Source organism: Triticum aestivum, chromosome 5A (genome assembly GCF_018294505.1).
Source record: "Triticum aestivum cultivar Chinese Spring chromosome 5A, IWGSC CS RefSeq v2.1, whole genome shotgun sequence".
Taxonomy (NCBI): Eukaryota; Viridiplantae; Streptophyta; class Magnoliopsida; order Poales; family Poaceae; genus Triticum; species Triticum aestivum.
Window position 1 is genome coordinate 237,998,271 of NC_057806.1, and position 16,724 is coordinate 238,014,994.

Sequence of the window (16,724 nt, forward strand, 5' to 3'; positions counted from 1 at the left end):
GTATACTCTTTGACAAAATTCTGCACACCATATGTATGGGTGGCAAAATGTCCACAATTCTAGCTGGAGTTGCAACACAGCATCATGTCCCGAGACAGAACCAATTTCCCAAAATGTCCACAGCTCTTGGCATGCCATTTAGGTAACTGCCTCAAGAAAGAACCGTTTTTTTTTAATTCAGGGAGGAGTGCACAGCTGACATGGAAACCATTCAAGAAGTTAATCAGAGTAGGCTCCTTTGTAGCCTCATCATTATCTTATCGATTAGTAGTAGCTGCATGGCCTTAATCTTAAACTAGAAGTTTGTAGTAAGAAAAATAGGCCCGCTAACTAAAATTTGCAGCAAGTAAATAACCTCCTAAATTATCACAAAGAATCTTGTAAGTATTTGTGTAGATCTTCCCTAAAAAAAGTATTGTGTAGATCCCCCTAAATTACTCAATTCTCTCAGGCGCCCGCGCAGCCCCGGGGGGCGGCTCGGGCGAACCCTAGCCGCCGCCGCCTCCAACCCACCCCGACCCACCCTCCCCCGCCACCGTCGGCGGAAGCCGGCCAGCAAAGCTCGTCCGGCGGACGGAGGTGGCGGGCTCGCCCTTCTTCCTGGGGGCGGACTCGGGCTGCGCGCGACGGCGACCTTGGGCGTCTGGCGTGGCGGCGGAGATAGGACGCTGGAGCGGCGGCTCCAGGGCTTGTCGGCGGGGTTGCGCCTCCATGGCTGCCGGGGCAGCGTGGTGGTCAGCCATGGTGGCCCAGATCCGTCCTGTTGTGGGTGGTGGCGGCCCGTGGTGTCGCTAGCGCTTGCCTGGGCGTCCGGGTGGTTCTTCACTCCGGCATGTGGAGGAGGTCATCGGCGCGGCGGGTGCGTCGGATCTGGGTGTGGCCAGATCTGTGGCCGACATTGTCGGGGTCGGCTTGTTCGGCTGCCGGTATGCGCGGGCGGTGGGTTCTAGCGCCAGATCTGGCCGCAGTCATCCGGCCCTGATCAGTGGGCTTCTCTCCTGCGGGTTCCTGAGGTGCCAGCATGGTTGCCGGGACCCTGGCCGCGGGTGAAGCTGGTGGAGGAGATCCAGATTGGGAGAAACCCCTTGGTCGGCCCTGGTCGGCCGCGCCGACGACGACGCTCAAGGGCGCCGCTTTTCTTCTTGGAGACGTCGGTCTATGTCTGCTCCTGCATTTCCCCCCTCTCCACCTCTCGGGTGTAAACCCTAACTCCGGTGGGCGGCGGCGGCGTCCTTGACGTCGTGACCTTCCTGAAGGCGTCGCCTTCAGGGCTGAGGGGTGGTGGGCACTGTGTGGGTCCTTGACGGTTGCTGGTGATGGACACTGCTTCGGGGGAAACCCTAGGATCTGGTTCTCCAGATCGGACGATGGCGGTATTGCGGTGTCGTTTCTCTCCGGGGAGCATCATTTGTGGAGCAGCGCTAGAAGACACAGGCAGGAGGTGGAGCAGCTCCGTCTTGCACGGAGCTTCGGTGGAGTTGTCAAGTCATGCCTGGCCGACAGGTGCTACGCTGAGTCATGCCTGGTTGGCAGGTGTTACGCACGATAGCTCTTCCAGAGTCTTCGCGGCTGGACGGACGAGCGCAGGGCGGTGGCATCGATGGATGTCCGGACTGGCAAGGAGGATACGGATTTATCTTTTGAAGATGGTTCAGTGGTCCGATGAAGATGGCAGCTTCTAAAACGTGTGCAGGTGGTGTGCGCTTTAGGTCTGCTGCACCGGTTGTTAGTCCCGATACGTTATGTGGATGGATCGGCGATGACACTGGTTGTAGATATGAGGAGTGAGAGTACTTTTCGTTATCGTTTTTGTAGGTGTGAATGTTGGCTTCGAGTGATTTAATGTATATTTTTTGTTAGACCTTTGTGGAATAATTAATAAAGATGATTGCATACATCGATTGATGCAGGGGCCGAGGGCCGAACCTTCATTTCTAAGAAAATAAATAAATAAAAAGATCTAAATCAAAAGCCAGCCAAAGGATTTGCTACTTGCTAATCCATATTTGTCTAAATCTACAACATGCATTAGTACATGTGTTTTTACAATATGCAAAGTACGCGAACTGATAATGAAAGGATAGAATATATATATATATATATATATATATATATATATATATATATATATATATATCTTATTTTTAGATTTAGCACAGGGCCAAAAAATAAGGTAAGAAGCCAAGCCTCAACGTTGGCTACAAGAACACGAGCCATTTTGTAAATCTGAGATGCTCCAATGGGTGCAGTCCGCGCTGGAAACCTATACTGGGCAAACATCCTTTTTGGCCACATGTTGTTGAATCAATCCCTAAAACCGATCATGGATCCGGCAAATTTTCGTGCTTTGACCTTTTTTTGTGTTCAAAATTTGACCCTAGTTTTTTAAAAAAAAAATCGAGATCTAATCCTTTTCTATCGCCAGAGTCCATGGCGGTAGCCTATCGTCAGGGACTTTAGCGGTAGGAAACATGCTACCGCCAACCGGGCTGACGGTAGCCTGCACAACCCTACCATCAAAGTGTTTGGCGGCAGGCACGAGCACGCGCTATGGTCAATATTTGGAAGGTTTTTGACGGTAGGGCATGGAACCCTACCGTCAGGGATCTTGGCGGTAGGTTGTTATATCATACCGTCATGGTCCCTACGATAGCAAAATGATCAGATCTTGAAAAAAATTCAAACCTTATCAAAACACGAAATTTAGCCTCTATAGACTGCTAACTATACACACAGGTCATCATCGACACTTTGCGTAAACACACAGAGAACTTGGTACTTTGTTAGAAAAAGAAACGAGTCATCGTGGACTTACACCCCCCAAGAAAAAAGGTCTTCTATCTTTGGGATGGGATGATGATAACTTCATCATTCAGGAGACAGGAGCCAAGCCTCTATTTCTTAAGAATAATATTAGTGGGGCGACCCAATTCGTCCGCTGTCGTTTGTTTGGATCGATGCGGATATAAAAGGCGGCCCAACACGTCGATCTAAATGCACACGCGTTTGATTTTCGTCCGCGAGCGATCCATTCTCAGTCCATTTTTAAGCCGGATTTGCATCAGTGCGGACACGCGACGGACGCGCGCACGCTCGTCTTCTCCTCTCCTCGGGTTCGCGGGTCGGTGGCACATTGGCCTCCCCCCTTCCAGCCAACAGCAACCCATGCCCGTCTTCTTCGTCGCCGACGCCGCCGCCAATTTTTGCTGGCAACTCTGCCAGCTGTCGTCGCCTCCACATCCGCCCAGCAACGCCGCCCACTCCCCCGTCGCCCGCCATCGCCGTCTTGCCGCCGGGGAGCAAACTGCTTCCCACCACCGCTCCCCCCACCGCACAGCCGCCCGCGACCAAGAAGCCGCCTCGCCGCCCCGGCCAGATCCGACCGGCACGCTCGTCGAACACCGGCCCACTCGTCGGACGCCGGCAGGGCAGCTAGCTAGTCCGTGCGCGCCGTGACTCCCCTCACCGGCCGTCTCCTTCGATGCTCGCAAGTTGTTCGACAGTTTGCCAAGGTACGAAATGGACTCCGCCGACGAGTTCTTTTTCCATAATTTCCTTTGCGACTCCGACGATTCGTCCTCCAACGAGGAGGAGGAGATATTGGCTGCTGTGTTGGTCCATCACCACCTTAACAGCCAGCGGCCTTTGTTTCGTGGCTCCATTCAGGGCCACCTTCCGGCGTTGAATCGCAACCGAGAGAGCGGGCATTTCCTTCTTTGGAAGGACTACTTTGATACAACAAACCCGTTGTTCAAACATCAAAAATTCCACCGACGTTTTCGTATGAGTAGGCATTCTTTCAACCGTATTAGAGAGGGGGTGGTCGGCTATGATGACTATTTCGAGTGCAAAGAGGATGCCGCCGGCAAGATCGGTTTCTCCTCTTATCAGAAATGCACTGCCGCCATCCGAATGCTTGCATACGAAGTGCCCAGTGATCTCATTGACGAGTATGTCCCTATGAAAGAGTCTACATGCCTAGAGTCCCTGTATAAGTTCTGCAAGGCTGTTATTGTTGTGTTTGGCCCTGAGTACTTGAGAGAGCCGACAGCTGAAGATACAGTCCATTTATTGGCGATGAATGCCAAAAGGGGCTTCCCAGGGATGCTTGGCAGCATAGACTGCATCCACTGGGAGTGGAAGAACTGTCCTTCTGCTTGGCAAGGGCAGTATAAGGGACATGTCAGGGCTTGCACTGTCATACTAGAGGCCGTGACGTCTCAAGATCTCTGGATCTGGCACTCTTTCTTTAGTATGGCTGGATCACACAATGATATCAACGTGCTTCAGCGCTCGCCGGTGTTTGCTAGGCTTGCCGAAGGCAACAGCCCACCGGTGAACTTTACTGTCAATGTCCACAACTACGACAAAGGATACTACATGGGTGACGGTATATATCCTCAGTGGACCACTATTGTCAAGACAATACCCAACCATGTCGGAGAGAAGAGGAAAAGATTTTCCCAAAAGCAAGAGAGTGCTAGGAAGGATGTCGAGCGTGCCTTTGGTGTTTTGCAATCTCGATGGAGCATCGTTCGGTGTCCTGCTAATACCTGGAGCACGCAGAAACTGTGGGAGGTGATGACTGCTTGTGTGATTATGCACAATATGATCGTAGAAGACGAGTGCCCGAAATGTCTATACGATCAAGGGTTTCAGTTTCAGGGTGAGAATGTTGTGCCTAAGCATGGAGTAGCGACAACGTTTGAACAGCTCACCCAATTTCATCAAGACATGCGTGATTGAGAAACTCACGTGCAACTGCAAAATGATTTGGTTGAGCATATGTGGGCTCATGTTGGCAACCAATAGATGTATCTTTTTTTATTCGTTTGCAAAACTACATGAAACATTTTTATTTGTATTCGGTTTATAAAACTATATTATTTTTATTTGGTTTATTTGACAACATGTTTGAATGCAAATCATCAATGTAAGATTGGGCGGCCAGCACATATGGGTCGGGGCGTTGGGTGCGCTGCCGACCCATATCAAAAACAGGGCGGACGCCGGACGGACGGTCGACCCAAACGGACAAAAAGCGGACAAAATCGCCGTCTGTTTGGGTCACCCGATTGAAGTTGCTCTAAGCTCTCTTTTGCATTGCATGCCTTTCTCATACATAAAAAATAGGTTTCCATGAGAATTTCATTTCATTTACTTTACTTATACTCCCTCCGTTCCCAAATATTTATCTTTCTAGACATTTCAAATGGATTACAACTTATGGATGTATGTACACATATTTTAGAGTGTAGATTCACTCATTTTGCTTCGTATGTAATCACTTATTGAAATCTCTAAAAAGACAAATATTTAGAAACCGAGGGAATATAATATACTGTGCGTGACTTGAAAGGAAAGCGCAGTTTGCCGGGTGTGGGGCCCTGGGGACGCGCCAATGGGAGACCGTCCGGGTCCACTCCGATCTCGTGTGAAGATTGGCGCTGCTTTAATCCGAATCTCCTTTTTCTTTTTTGGTTGAAATGAATCTCCTTTGGCTTTTTTTATATAAGAGAGTGCAGCGTTCTGTCGTACGTAATTGTTTGAGGTGCCGGCCACTTGGTGGGTGCGTGGTGCGCACAGACGTCAAGGCACTGGCTGGCTCCTTGGTTGAGATTGGGGCAACTCCGCAGCTCAGCTTGTTGCGCATCGGTGCATGACGTTTTCATCCGTTTCCAAGTAGCCAAAGAGAAACGGAGTAGCACTGTTGTGCTTATTTGAGCTAGGGATCATGGTGTAGCCTACTACTAGATGGGAATCATGGCAGAGATGGCCATATCTCACCAGATTCGCTAAGACAAAATTTGCCTCGTCTACACCGTACCATTGCCTTCCCAAAGCGCGGCCTAGCTCCTCATGGCCAACTTGACTGTCTCATGGGAATCCTTACTGAGATGCAAAGAAATGACGAGCTCGGGTCATGTTTTCGTTAAGCATATATTGGATAAAGCAAAGTGGCCAAGAAAGCTAATGAATGAGATATGCAATGAGAGAAGTATTTCAGATCCAACTATTAAAGTCCAAAGAAAATGACCAATTAATTAAACAAATATACATACCCAAAAAGGGACTCACCATCATCAATCTCATAAATGCCAAATACTCCCTCCGTAAAAATATATAAGAACATCTAGATCACTAAAGTAGTGATCTAAAGAAATATAAAAGCGTCTAGGTCGCTCTCTTATACTCCCTCTGTCCGGAAAAGCTTGTCCCAATCTTGTTTCTCAAATGGATGTATCTCGCACTAACTTAGTGCTAGATACATTCATTTGAGGGACAAACTTTTTCAGACGGAGGGAGTATTTCTTTACAGAGGGAGTAATTGTTAGTGCGCAAAAATTATTCCCGATATGGATAGTCATTCAACCCTCAATTCAGGTAACCAGAATGTTACTCGGCTAACTATCTGACCCTCTTGATGCAGAAACTCACTACAATAAGAAATGCATCTCACAAAAGTATATTATGGGAAACACATAATTCTGAACAAAAGATGACAAGCCAGGTTCCTTTGTGACATCTTCTTTCAACACTTCATTCATCCATTGATTCGAAAAACTTATCCTGCAGATAGAAAGGAAGCACATGTATGAATTTCCATATGCGGCTTAAGTGCTTAACATAAGGAAACTGAAAAAAAACAATCCATTTGTAAACGAAAAGATCTCAATGTAATTAGTTAAGAAACATGACCCTTCTATTACTAAAAATTGACAAGTCGCTAGCAACCATACTAAACTGCATATTTTTGAGATCTCTAATAGAAAGAGAAACTAATTAAATTCCGATAACAGCGTACTTTCTAAAAGAAATCAAATTGTGCATGTACTATATAGCAAATTACCAAAAGAAAATAGGGAAATGCATGTGTACATGCACACATGGGTATATAAGCTATCCCCACCATCCACTGTCATAAAGTTGCTTTCAGACTGAAGATCTAACCTAACTAAATTAGTGTGAACCGTTTTGTTTGAAGAGAAAATTCAAAACATGCAATATACTGAATGCTTGACCTGATGTGTGGCCGTATATAATTCTTGGTCCGATTGGATGGTAAAATGTACAATAAATGTCACATCTTGGTGTGTGACCACACAGTTGTGATGAAACTCTAAGCAGAACATTCACAGCTAGGTGACTTGTATCATTATTATTTCGCCATCACTGGGATAGTTTGGAAATTGGAATCATGCAGGTGTACAACAGTACCAATTTACATAAGCTGAATTAGGCATACCTACATATCCAATAGCTAACAAAACTCAAGCTCAAAATCACTTTAAACAGTCGGGTCATATTTCACGTTGTCAAGGTAAAGCCCGTAAGCAGGTGCCATAGGAGGTGCAGCAGTCATTGTCTTTGCATCCAGAATTCTCTCCACTGCATCAAATGTAGGTAGACATATCAAAATAAACATTTTAAAATTTCACTTCAATTCTTGGTCCATTAATCAAAAGACAATACTAGGTGAATGTTCAAACCATCAGCAGTTGTTAGATCTCCTATTCCAACAGCTTTCAGAAGACCGACCATCAATCTTACCTGCATTCGAAAATAATCAGGCATCAGGTTGCAGCAACATCTAATAATCAAGTACTAATGGCAACTATGACAGATACAAAGTTATCTAGTGATAACATTTTCCTCCCTAAGAAAAACATGTTCTTACACAACAACATGGTCATAGAGCACATTTTTGCTACCATGGAATAAAGTAGGAGCTGCAAATGCTTAATAGTACAACTGGCCTTAAACACCAAATGTGTTTATCAAGAAATGGCATGTGACCAGTTCGAGACAGTGTTTGGCTACTCCGAGGGAGCATAGCTGAGATATGCCTGTTTTTGGGACACTTCTTTAGTTGATTACACCTATGCACCTAAAGCTGGATTGCATTGTAGTTTCTCCTGAAGATACGTACAGTAGTAGATTTCATGCTTTACATCCAAATTTCTTCACGAAGCAATAATTATCAAGAAATCTGAACATGAGCACTTGTATCTGTTAGGCATTGGCACAGATCCCAAAAAAACAAATCTTGATAGCACTACGGAAATTAAGAACATTGTTACACTGAGAGTAACTCTCAAATATCCCTAAGAAAAAGAATAGCTCTCAAATATATCAATGGCACTTCTATATATGCTGCTTTTTAAAGATTTTCTAGGCTCTGAAAGTACCCTTCAAAGAAGATGACTTAACCTGGTGGTAAAGGAAAGACTGTGCCCTTGCAGTAACAACAAAGCAGCGGTGCCTTAATCTCTTTCCAAACTCTTGCCCATTCTCGCATACTGATTTCCCACTAGTAGTACTAGAAACATCAGATCCTTCTCCAGAAGATCCCATGAGTGATGCCCTTGAATAAACAAGAGACCCATCTGGTGATTCCATCTCTGATCGCTCTAAGCTTGAAGGAAAAAACATGACAGGAAATACTTCTGTAACAGTAAGCTCATCCAAAGTTCTCACTGGAGATTTTGCCTGTAACAATAATCCCTCCATATAAACACAGTGGATGGTCAAATCCAAGAAACACTGTGCCTTTCTGCACTAGTATTTCTTGATGAACTCTGCAACTGAGAGACAGTTAAGAAGCAAAACACCACCTGACATCCAAATGCTCGAAATGAACTGAAATCATGATGCCCAACAAGTATATTGCATGCTTTCTGAACAAAAACCATCATTAGTAAACCCAGAAACATAATTTCACATCAGAAAACAATTAAGTATGGCTGGAGACCTCACCTTCATAGCTTGTATATTTAGATCCTCAGGTATGTGCCAAGCCGAGTTTTTCTCAAAGATTGACGGTCGCTCAGGCCCAGAAAGTAAACGATAGTGATATCTTCAACAAAATTAGTAAAGCAATAACATCCTCATTACTTCGAAAGGACAAATGGAGTTGTTTATAATCAAGCTACCATTGCTCACACTTTGAAGATAAAGCATAATAGGAGGACTCAAATTTACTAGCCTTTTAATAAATAGTTTAGACATACGAATGGAATAGTAACAAGATAAATTAGAAGAGTGCCTCATATTATATTGTAGATTTTGCTACCTACGTGCGCTCTAGAGCTTTGTATCTAGCATGGAAATCTGGTGCAACACAACGAACATCAGTCACCATTATGTCACCTTCATTCTTCTGCAGGAAAAATGTGGATCAGAAATAAATATCTACTGCATGAGACTGGTCAAATTATAAAATCTGGAGAACTACATAAATCATCAGCAGGCACGTGTATGTTTATTCAACTAAAGACCAGCTCAACCAAATGAGAAGCACTATAGCTAGATTAGGTCAAAACATACATGTAAAAAATGGTTCACCGCGCATTTTACAACTTCAGGGTCATGAGGTGGCAACTGCAAAAGGGGAAAAGTACATCAACAAACAGAACTAGAAGTGGTATAAGAGCTCTAAAGTGCATACACTTGTTTTAGGTAGTATTCATGGAGATTCTATATCTGACATCAAACCCATGAAGGACATAATTAACATGCAGCGGGCCAAAATGTGTTTTGATATAGACAAAGCATACAATTAATAGTTTATGCATATCCTCAATGTAAGCCAGTTAGAGAGAAAAGTGTATGCATACAAACCACTTCACCAGGCTTCCTTTTACTTATGCGCTCCACATCAACATGACAAACATTTGACAAAGCATGAACACCTGCATCCTGGATTAGAAGATAAATCTTTAGCTGCATATAACATAATGTTGTAAATGGTGAATTATAGATGGGCTTTAGGCCAATATAAACAATAATTCTTGGAAAATCTCAAAGACCCATGTGGGGTTTCATGACATGGTGGTAAGTTTAGTGCCATCCTGGATTTGGAGGAGTTCAGACCAACATATAAGGGATTCTCTTCCACATGCTATTGGAGCTTGAGAAGACGAGTGGTACACCCGCGCTCCTCCTCAGACGCCCGCCACGCCTCACCCATGTCGTGTTTCATGAACGAGCCGTGTTAGAAATAGGCTGAAGTAGAGAAGCAGAGAGGAGCTGGGGCTGAGCACAGAATAGTTTTATTTCTTGGAGTTGTGCCTTGTATTACAGCTGACATCCTGAACCAGTTCATGTGCTAGGCATACTTGTTGTTATCATAGATGTTCCTGCTGTGTGCTTAGTACATGCTCATACTGCTATCATCATGATTTATTTATAAAATAAATTAATTGGAAAATTGCTATTATTCCCAACAGTAAATAACAATTATCGTGCTATCATGGTGATCTGCCCTACTATATCCCCTAGCCTTCCAAGCTCGACTCCCCTTTTGAGGTAGTAGATGGGTATTCACAGCTACCACCTTAACAGAAAGAAGAGGTTAGCCCGCAAGACAGGAAAACACCTGGGTATACACTGAGGCTATAATACAATGCGGATCTGCCGCCATTTTGAAATAAGTTAATTCTATTGATTTGCTGTACAAAATACACATAAATACAAATAACTTAAACAAACCAAGGGTATGCATGCAATGCAACTAAAGAAACAAACTTACATTCCTGGCACATACACTAAACTAAAGTTGCATAAAAATATAACTAAACTATGAAACTCTATAGTCAACTTAGAGCAACACACTGTAATGTTTACAAAACATAAAATAGAATTCAAATATACGTTATTGAGCATACCTTTATTCACATCGACTTATGATTTTGCAGATTATAAATATGTTCTTTAATTAAGCAGCATTATTAATTTTTAATTATATTCCCAACTTTGAATTTAAAATTAAAAAATGAGACATCATTTTTTGAATTATTAGTCTATGGTGCTAATTTTAGTTCAGTACATACCAAGTATACAGTATTCCAAAATAATTGTCCAAAGGCGTAAATAAAAAAATGAATGGCATGGCAGCCGCTATCTGGCTATCCGCAGATCAGGGGCGGAGGCAGAGGGTGCACAGGGTGGGCTGCGGCCCACCCTGAGATTTTGGTTTGACCCGTATACCATAGGAGAATAGAGATTGGTCCAAGAAAAAAATAAAACAGAGCCCAACTAACAGCTAGCAGACCTAACCAGCGTCGGACTGGACACTGTGGAGACCTGCAGAAGCCAGCCGCCCAGCCCATTATCTTCAGTACGCACTTCCCAATCCCCATTCCCAATTTCTAATTGAATCATTATTAATTAGGAGCTGCTGTGTTTATAAGTATATTTCCCTAAAAAAAGTATATTTGACTGAAAAAATTGCCACTGTATGGCTTATTTGTTGTAAAAATATCCAGCCCAATCTCTGTTTGCATGACATATTTGTTGTCAAATTTTTTTATAGGCAGACCACCCTGTTTTCGAAATCCTAGATCCGCCACTGCAGCAGACCATTATTATTGTGTTAGCTGTGATAGAGAGCGTTTGGGCTTATAGCAGAGTTGCAAGTGTAAAAGCCTAAAAGGACACCACAGTGTCACTACGGCCTCTATTTAGAAAATATATATAGATCTCCAAACGTAAGTAACTACCAAAGTATGAGAAAAGTATTCCAGCAAACTAAGGCTCAGTTTGGCATCGAGGTGAATTATGATAATTGGTAATTCCGTTTGTCTAACCAGCTTTTTCCTAATTCCATGGCTAATTTCTCAGCAAAGCACAGTTCACAGCAGTACACTGGACCTAAGAGTGTCATAGCATTTTGCAAAAGCATGATTTGAACTTGTTACGCAATCGGCCTAGACTCTCTAGTAACGATAGTCTTATGAAAAAATAGCCTAGATACCTAATAATTCCAACTGCACCATAATGTAGATCCAGACTTATAGAATAGCAAATGGCCCCTCATATATTATATGGCATGCAATGCAACATGCAACATTCATAAAAAGATTATCTCTGACTAACATATGCAACTAATTAACTCTACAACTACGACAGATTTCTAGGTATATAAAGTAAATTATTGCTTATTGCATCACTGCTTCTATTAAAAAAACAAATGCGCAATTTGTTTAATCGCTATCAGAAAAAATGCAGATTCAACATTGTTACTAGAGAGTCTAGGCCGATTGCGTAACAAGTTCAAATCATGCTTTTGCAAAATGCTATGACACTCTTAGGTCCAGTGTACTGTTGTGAACTGTGCTTTGCTGAGAAATTAGCCATGGAATTAGGAAAAAGCTTGTTAAATAAACAGTAATTAGGGAAAAGCTGGTTAGACAAACGGAATTACCAATTATCATAATTCACCTCGATGCCAAACTGAGCCTTAGTTTGCTGGAATACTTTTCTCATACCTTGGTAGTTACTTACGTTTGGAGAAAATGCAGATGCAAGAAAAACAAAAGTGCAGAAAAATTTGTTAAATATTGCGTTAAAGCATTTTGTACAATACCGTTCGACTAGAACAGAAGATTGAGACTGGCTGCCCAATGAATTTGTGAAATGCCTCCTGAAATAATTCAAAAACATGAGCTGTCACCGAATCTATTATATGTTTACTACAGCTAAGCAAGCTATAGCAGTAGGGCAGGAAGAAGCAGATACTTTAATTCATAATTTGCTGCACATACATATACATGTATATAACAGTATTCAAATGATTATGTATGCCACCTACAAAATAATAAAATAAACCTCCTTATTCTTTACAATAATCTTATCAAGGAATATCGTACCATTCTTCACAATACTATGCCATCTTCTCCTTCATTCTATCCTTTTATTCAGCAACCTATAGGAACTTATTTCATCTAGTGATTTCTTCTCTTATCTATATCATGTTCTCCATCAAAACAAAGCATGAAATCAAAAAAAAACTATTCATTTATTTTTGCTGCAACAGTCTCTAAGGCATTTTCCTTGTCAATGCTACCATCTAAAATGCTAATTTGCACTCGAACTGCTCTGCTACATACAAAGGAAAAGCACACCCATAGAAATGGAACACACATGCTTTTAATGGTATATCATGAATACTACTAAATCAGTTTGCTTCAGCCTCTCCTATGTCTTATGCACCCTATTATAGATATTGGGTCTCCAATAGCAATGCATCAGCAGCATCTTTGCACAGTTAACATGGTTTAAGAGCTAAAATCCTCAACTCCAACTGTAGCCACCACCCAGTACCCACCTGCTATTGGTTATGGGCTTATGGAACTGTCGCCAAATAACAGATCCATCCGATGACAGCTGCAGGCATGTACAGTAGAGAAAGGTAAAATCACAACATTTGATCTGCAAGTACAGATGGTGACAGGAAGAACTGTTCTTCATGACTAGAAGCATACCGACCGACAGCAGACTTGGCACTGCGTGGGGTAAACTACGGCTGGGGGGGAGAGGGGGGGGGGGGGAGGGTTGCCGGAAAGAGTTAGGCTTCGAGATGTCGGCTGTAACAGCATGTTAGAGGTGTATGAAAGACAACTGATGAGTTGGTCCTTGCTAATGTAGGCCCAAATGACCAATTAGTACATATGTTCAGTGTTGGGTGTGAGATACATATATACTATATAGTTTGTCTTGGCTATTGTGGCCTGTCCAGTATCAGTTTACCCCATGCCGCCCATTACTATCATGTATATATATGAATTTATGCACCCTTATTTCTGATACAATAGGATGAACCATGAATTACATTCAAGGCTGTAAATTTGCTAATTTTCATGCAAGGCTGTAATATCCATTCTTCCACAAGAAAATATCTTTTAATATAAAAAACTTAAGGCATAACCAAAATAAATAAATAAAACAGTTCAAGTGTCATAGAATTTTCCTACTGTTACATTTGGAGTCCAACTATTCATCCTATGCACAGTTTACCCCATGTATCTCCAGTTCTACCTCTATAGCTTCCAGCCTTGTGTATTCAAACAAAGGTCTCAATAAGGACATACACCAGAGCAGCCATACTACTGTTTACTGTATACTACTCCCACCGATCCAACTTTAGTTCAAAACTGCGACACTTATTTTGGATAGGAGGGAGTACTGTCTAATGTATGTACCGATACTTATGCAGATACTAATCCATCAAAATGTGACAAATCTATACGCAAGTAAAATAAGGAATATATTATGTGTCCCTCTATAAACATATACATTTTGATGTACTTATATGAGATTGCCGTTGAAAAAGAAAAACAGGAAGTTCAAACAACATATCTGTCAGGCCCAGCGTATCTCTGAACCTACACAACAATGAGGAACACTGAAGGTTCAGTTAATGGACAGCTCAGATATCGGCAGCGGCTTAAGTCAAGGTTAACAGCTCCCATTCATCCAGGAGTTACCGTTAAAACAGTTTACTTTCATTCACTTTAATACCGAGCTACTGTTTACAGCTCAGTCGCTTGTAATTTCAAACCCCTTTATATGCGGTGCTGGCTTAGCGTAGATGATCTTCTTCCGCTCTCCATCTCACCTACTTCACGAATCCTTCTCAGGGTATGACAAAGATATCCAGAGCAAGGCTATCCTCGGCGGCAAATCGAGTAGGGAGCAGCGGTGGTTCGTGATCTGGCAAAAAAATCCCACCCTCCTCTCCCTTCTCGCGGCGGCGGCAGCATTTGTGTGGGAACAGCGGCGTGGGCTCATTCGGGTACAGAGTGAGCGTCTGGAACAGGTTTGCGTACAAACAATTCGTTCGCTCTGAAATCCCTGGTTCGATCTAACTCAGTGTGCTTTCCGAGACTAATACAACCTCCACATTTACTACGTATACTCACTCGTGACAGAGGATTCACCTTATGCTACAGCATTTGCCCACAACCTAAGGGATATCTCCCACAAAGACCTAACAAATGTTTCAAGTTACGCCTAGAGTCATGTACAGATGTGCCACCCGAATATCTCATGGTAAGCATCTCTAACGACATGAATTTAGGTTATCGTTATGATTTCCCAACTCAAATTATGAGAATTTTACCTTGAGGACGCCTACGACGGTGCGCTGGTTCGGCTGCTGCTGGGAACCAGAGAAGCGGGTGCCATCGTACTCCACGGCGACCAGGTATCGCTGCGTCCGGGAGAGCCGCGCGCCGGCCATCGCCTCGCTTTCGGCGCCCGCCTCTCCGCCGCTGTCTGCGTCCGCCGGCGAGATGTTTGACTGGGAGAACCGCTGGAGTTTGGAAGGCGGCGACGGGTCGGCAAGGTAGGGATCGAACGGGCGTTTGGAGGCAGTGGCGATTTCAGCGGAGTCCGAGCTGGCGGCGCTCATGGCTCTTGTGGCGTATGGAATAGCAAGCAAGGGTTTTGGGAGGGGACTTCGTTCTTCCGTCTGCAGCAGACCTGGCAGGCCGGCACGGCACGGCATGGACAACCCAAGAATACGCGGGCCGTGCCGGGCCGGCACTCGTGCCGAGAAAACGGGCAAATCCTAAACGGCGCTTAAGGAGTAAAATGCATGAACCGTCCTTGAAGTTGGTGGCAAGGTCCAAAACGGTCCTTAAACTCTGAAACTGCTCCAGTACGGTCCTTAAACTTGCGAATACTAAGTCAATACAATCCTTAAACTCGTGGAACCGGGCCCGGGATACGTATGCGCTTATGTTTTGTGTACGGCGCCTCCACCACGTCAGCGTTCATCGCGGGCAACTGATGCGAGGTCGTGGTGTGTGTGCATTCGGCCCCCCAAGATCATGATTCTGTGACTCATCCGCTTCCGCTCCCACCTGATCATCTCGTGAAACAGAAGCTATCGCCCCCGGGACAATGGCGGCGGCCTGATGATCGCCGACAGGTCTAACACGTGAACGCTCCAGGGACGGCGGAGGAAAGAAAGGGCTCGCAGCCGCATCCGCCGATGGGTGCCACGATAGGTGGCTTGATGAGGTGGCGGCGCCGGCGTACGGTTGTTCAAATGGAGACGACAATGATGAAGAAACAGAGAGCATCGTCTATACTGTTTATGTTCAGAACTTATCATGTTCCGTACGGGCAAGAGTTCAGTTATGATCTATGTGTGAGTTCACTTCATATATGTTTGTGAAAAAGTGCTGCTGTATTGGCAAAGGTTCAGTTATAATCTATGTGTGTTCAATTCATACATTGCATAAAATTACTGCTGTGTTGGCTAGAATTCAGTGATAAAGTTCACTTCATATATGTGTTTTGTCAAAATTCAGTTATGCTCTAGCACTGAACAGGCACATTGGAATATATGTATACATTTCTGTCAGAAATCAGTGGAATATTTGTTGGCCAAACTGTACATGCACATTTTCAATCATACATTCAGTCATATTTCTTGGTCTCATTTGTTTTTCTCACTACACATGCATAATCTATCAAAATGCAGATACATTCAGTGATAACTTTTGGTCTCACTTCATATATTCAGTCAAATGCAGATACACGTTGATCTCACTTCCATTAGAACAAAGGATAGTTCACAAACATTGGAACAAAGAATAGTTCACTTCCATTAGAACACAAGGATAGTTCACTTCATTAACATAATACTAGTGCATAGTTGAGATTACTTAACATCCAAAAGACGCTCAAACAAGCTGCGGGCGGAGCCATCGGCGGCAACGGGAAGGGGAGGCGCGACTGGGATGCCACGGCTGAAACGGGAGGGAGAGGAGCGACTGTGATGCCACCGGCGACGGGAGGGGGAGAGGCGCCAAGGTTGCCGCCATCGCGGTCCCCGTCGACCGAACTGTCTGAAGTGTGGTCTGGCGGAGAGCGATCTGGGAAGTTAAGGATTCAGGCTGTGTTCGGGGATTTTGACCAGGGAGACGACTAAC

The 16,724-nt window shown here is 43.9% G+C and overlaps 1 protein-coding gene across 2 annotated transcripts; it reads right to left on the reverse strand.

Annotated features, from left to right (window-relative positions):
• Positions 1-6,014: 6,014 nt before the first annotated feature.
• Positions 6,015-15,322, reverse strand: LOC123102869 (tRNA pseudouridine synthase A). 2 transcript variants are annotated; one of them, XM_044524331.1, is made up of 11 exons: positions 14,903-15,322; positions 12,368-12,424; positions 9,622-9,699; positions 9,328-9,381; positions 9,078-9,160; positions 8,758-8,857; positions 8,616-8,678; positions 8,212-8,490; positions 7,491-7,551; positions 7,251-7,389; positions 6,015-6,570 (listed from the first exon to the last, which is right to left on the reverse strand). In XM_044524331.1, the coding sequence occupies exons 1-10, from the start codon at positions 15,287-15,289 to the stop codon at positions 7,289-7,291; spliced, it is 1,263 nt and encodes a 420-aa protein (XP_044380266.1). In that variant the 5' UTR covers positions 15,290-15,322; the 3' UTR covers positions 6,015-6,570; positions 7,251-7,288. The 2 variants fall into 2 exon arrangements, with proteins under 2 accessions (XP_044380266.1, XP_044380265.1); XM_044524330.1 differs by having other exon boundaries at positions 7,247-7,389.
• Positions 15,323-16,724: the final 1,402 nt, after the last annotated feature.

Coding starts and splice junctions, on each gene's coding strand:
- LOC123102869 (XM_044524331.1), bottom strand. CDS start 15,289: ATGCCGTGCCGTGCCGGCCTGCCAGGTCTGCTGCAGACGGAAGAACGA. Junction 8,491..8,615: donor TTCGAGCATTTGGATGTCAG/GTGGTGTTTTGC, acceptor TTATTGTTACAG/GCAAAATCTCCAGTGAGAAC. Junction 7,390..7,490: donor AGATCTAACAACTGCTGATG/GTTTGAACATTC, acceptor CATTTGATGCAG/TGGAGAGAATTCTGGATGCA.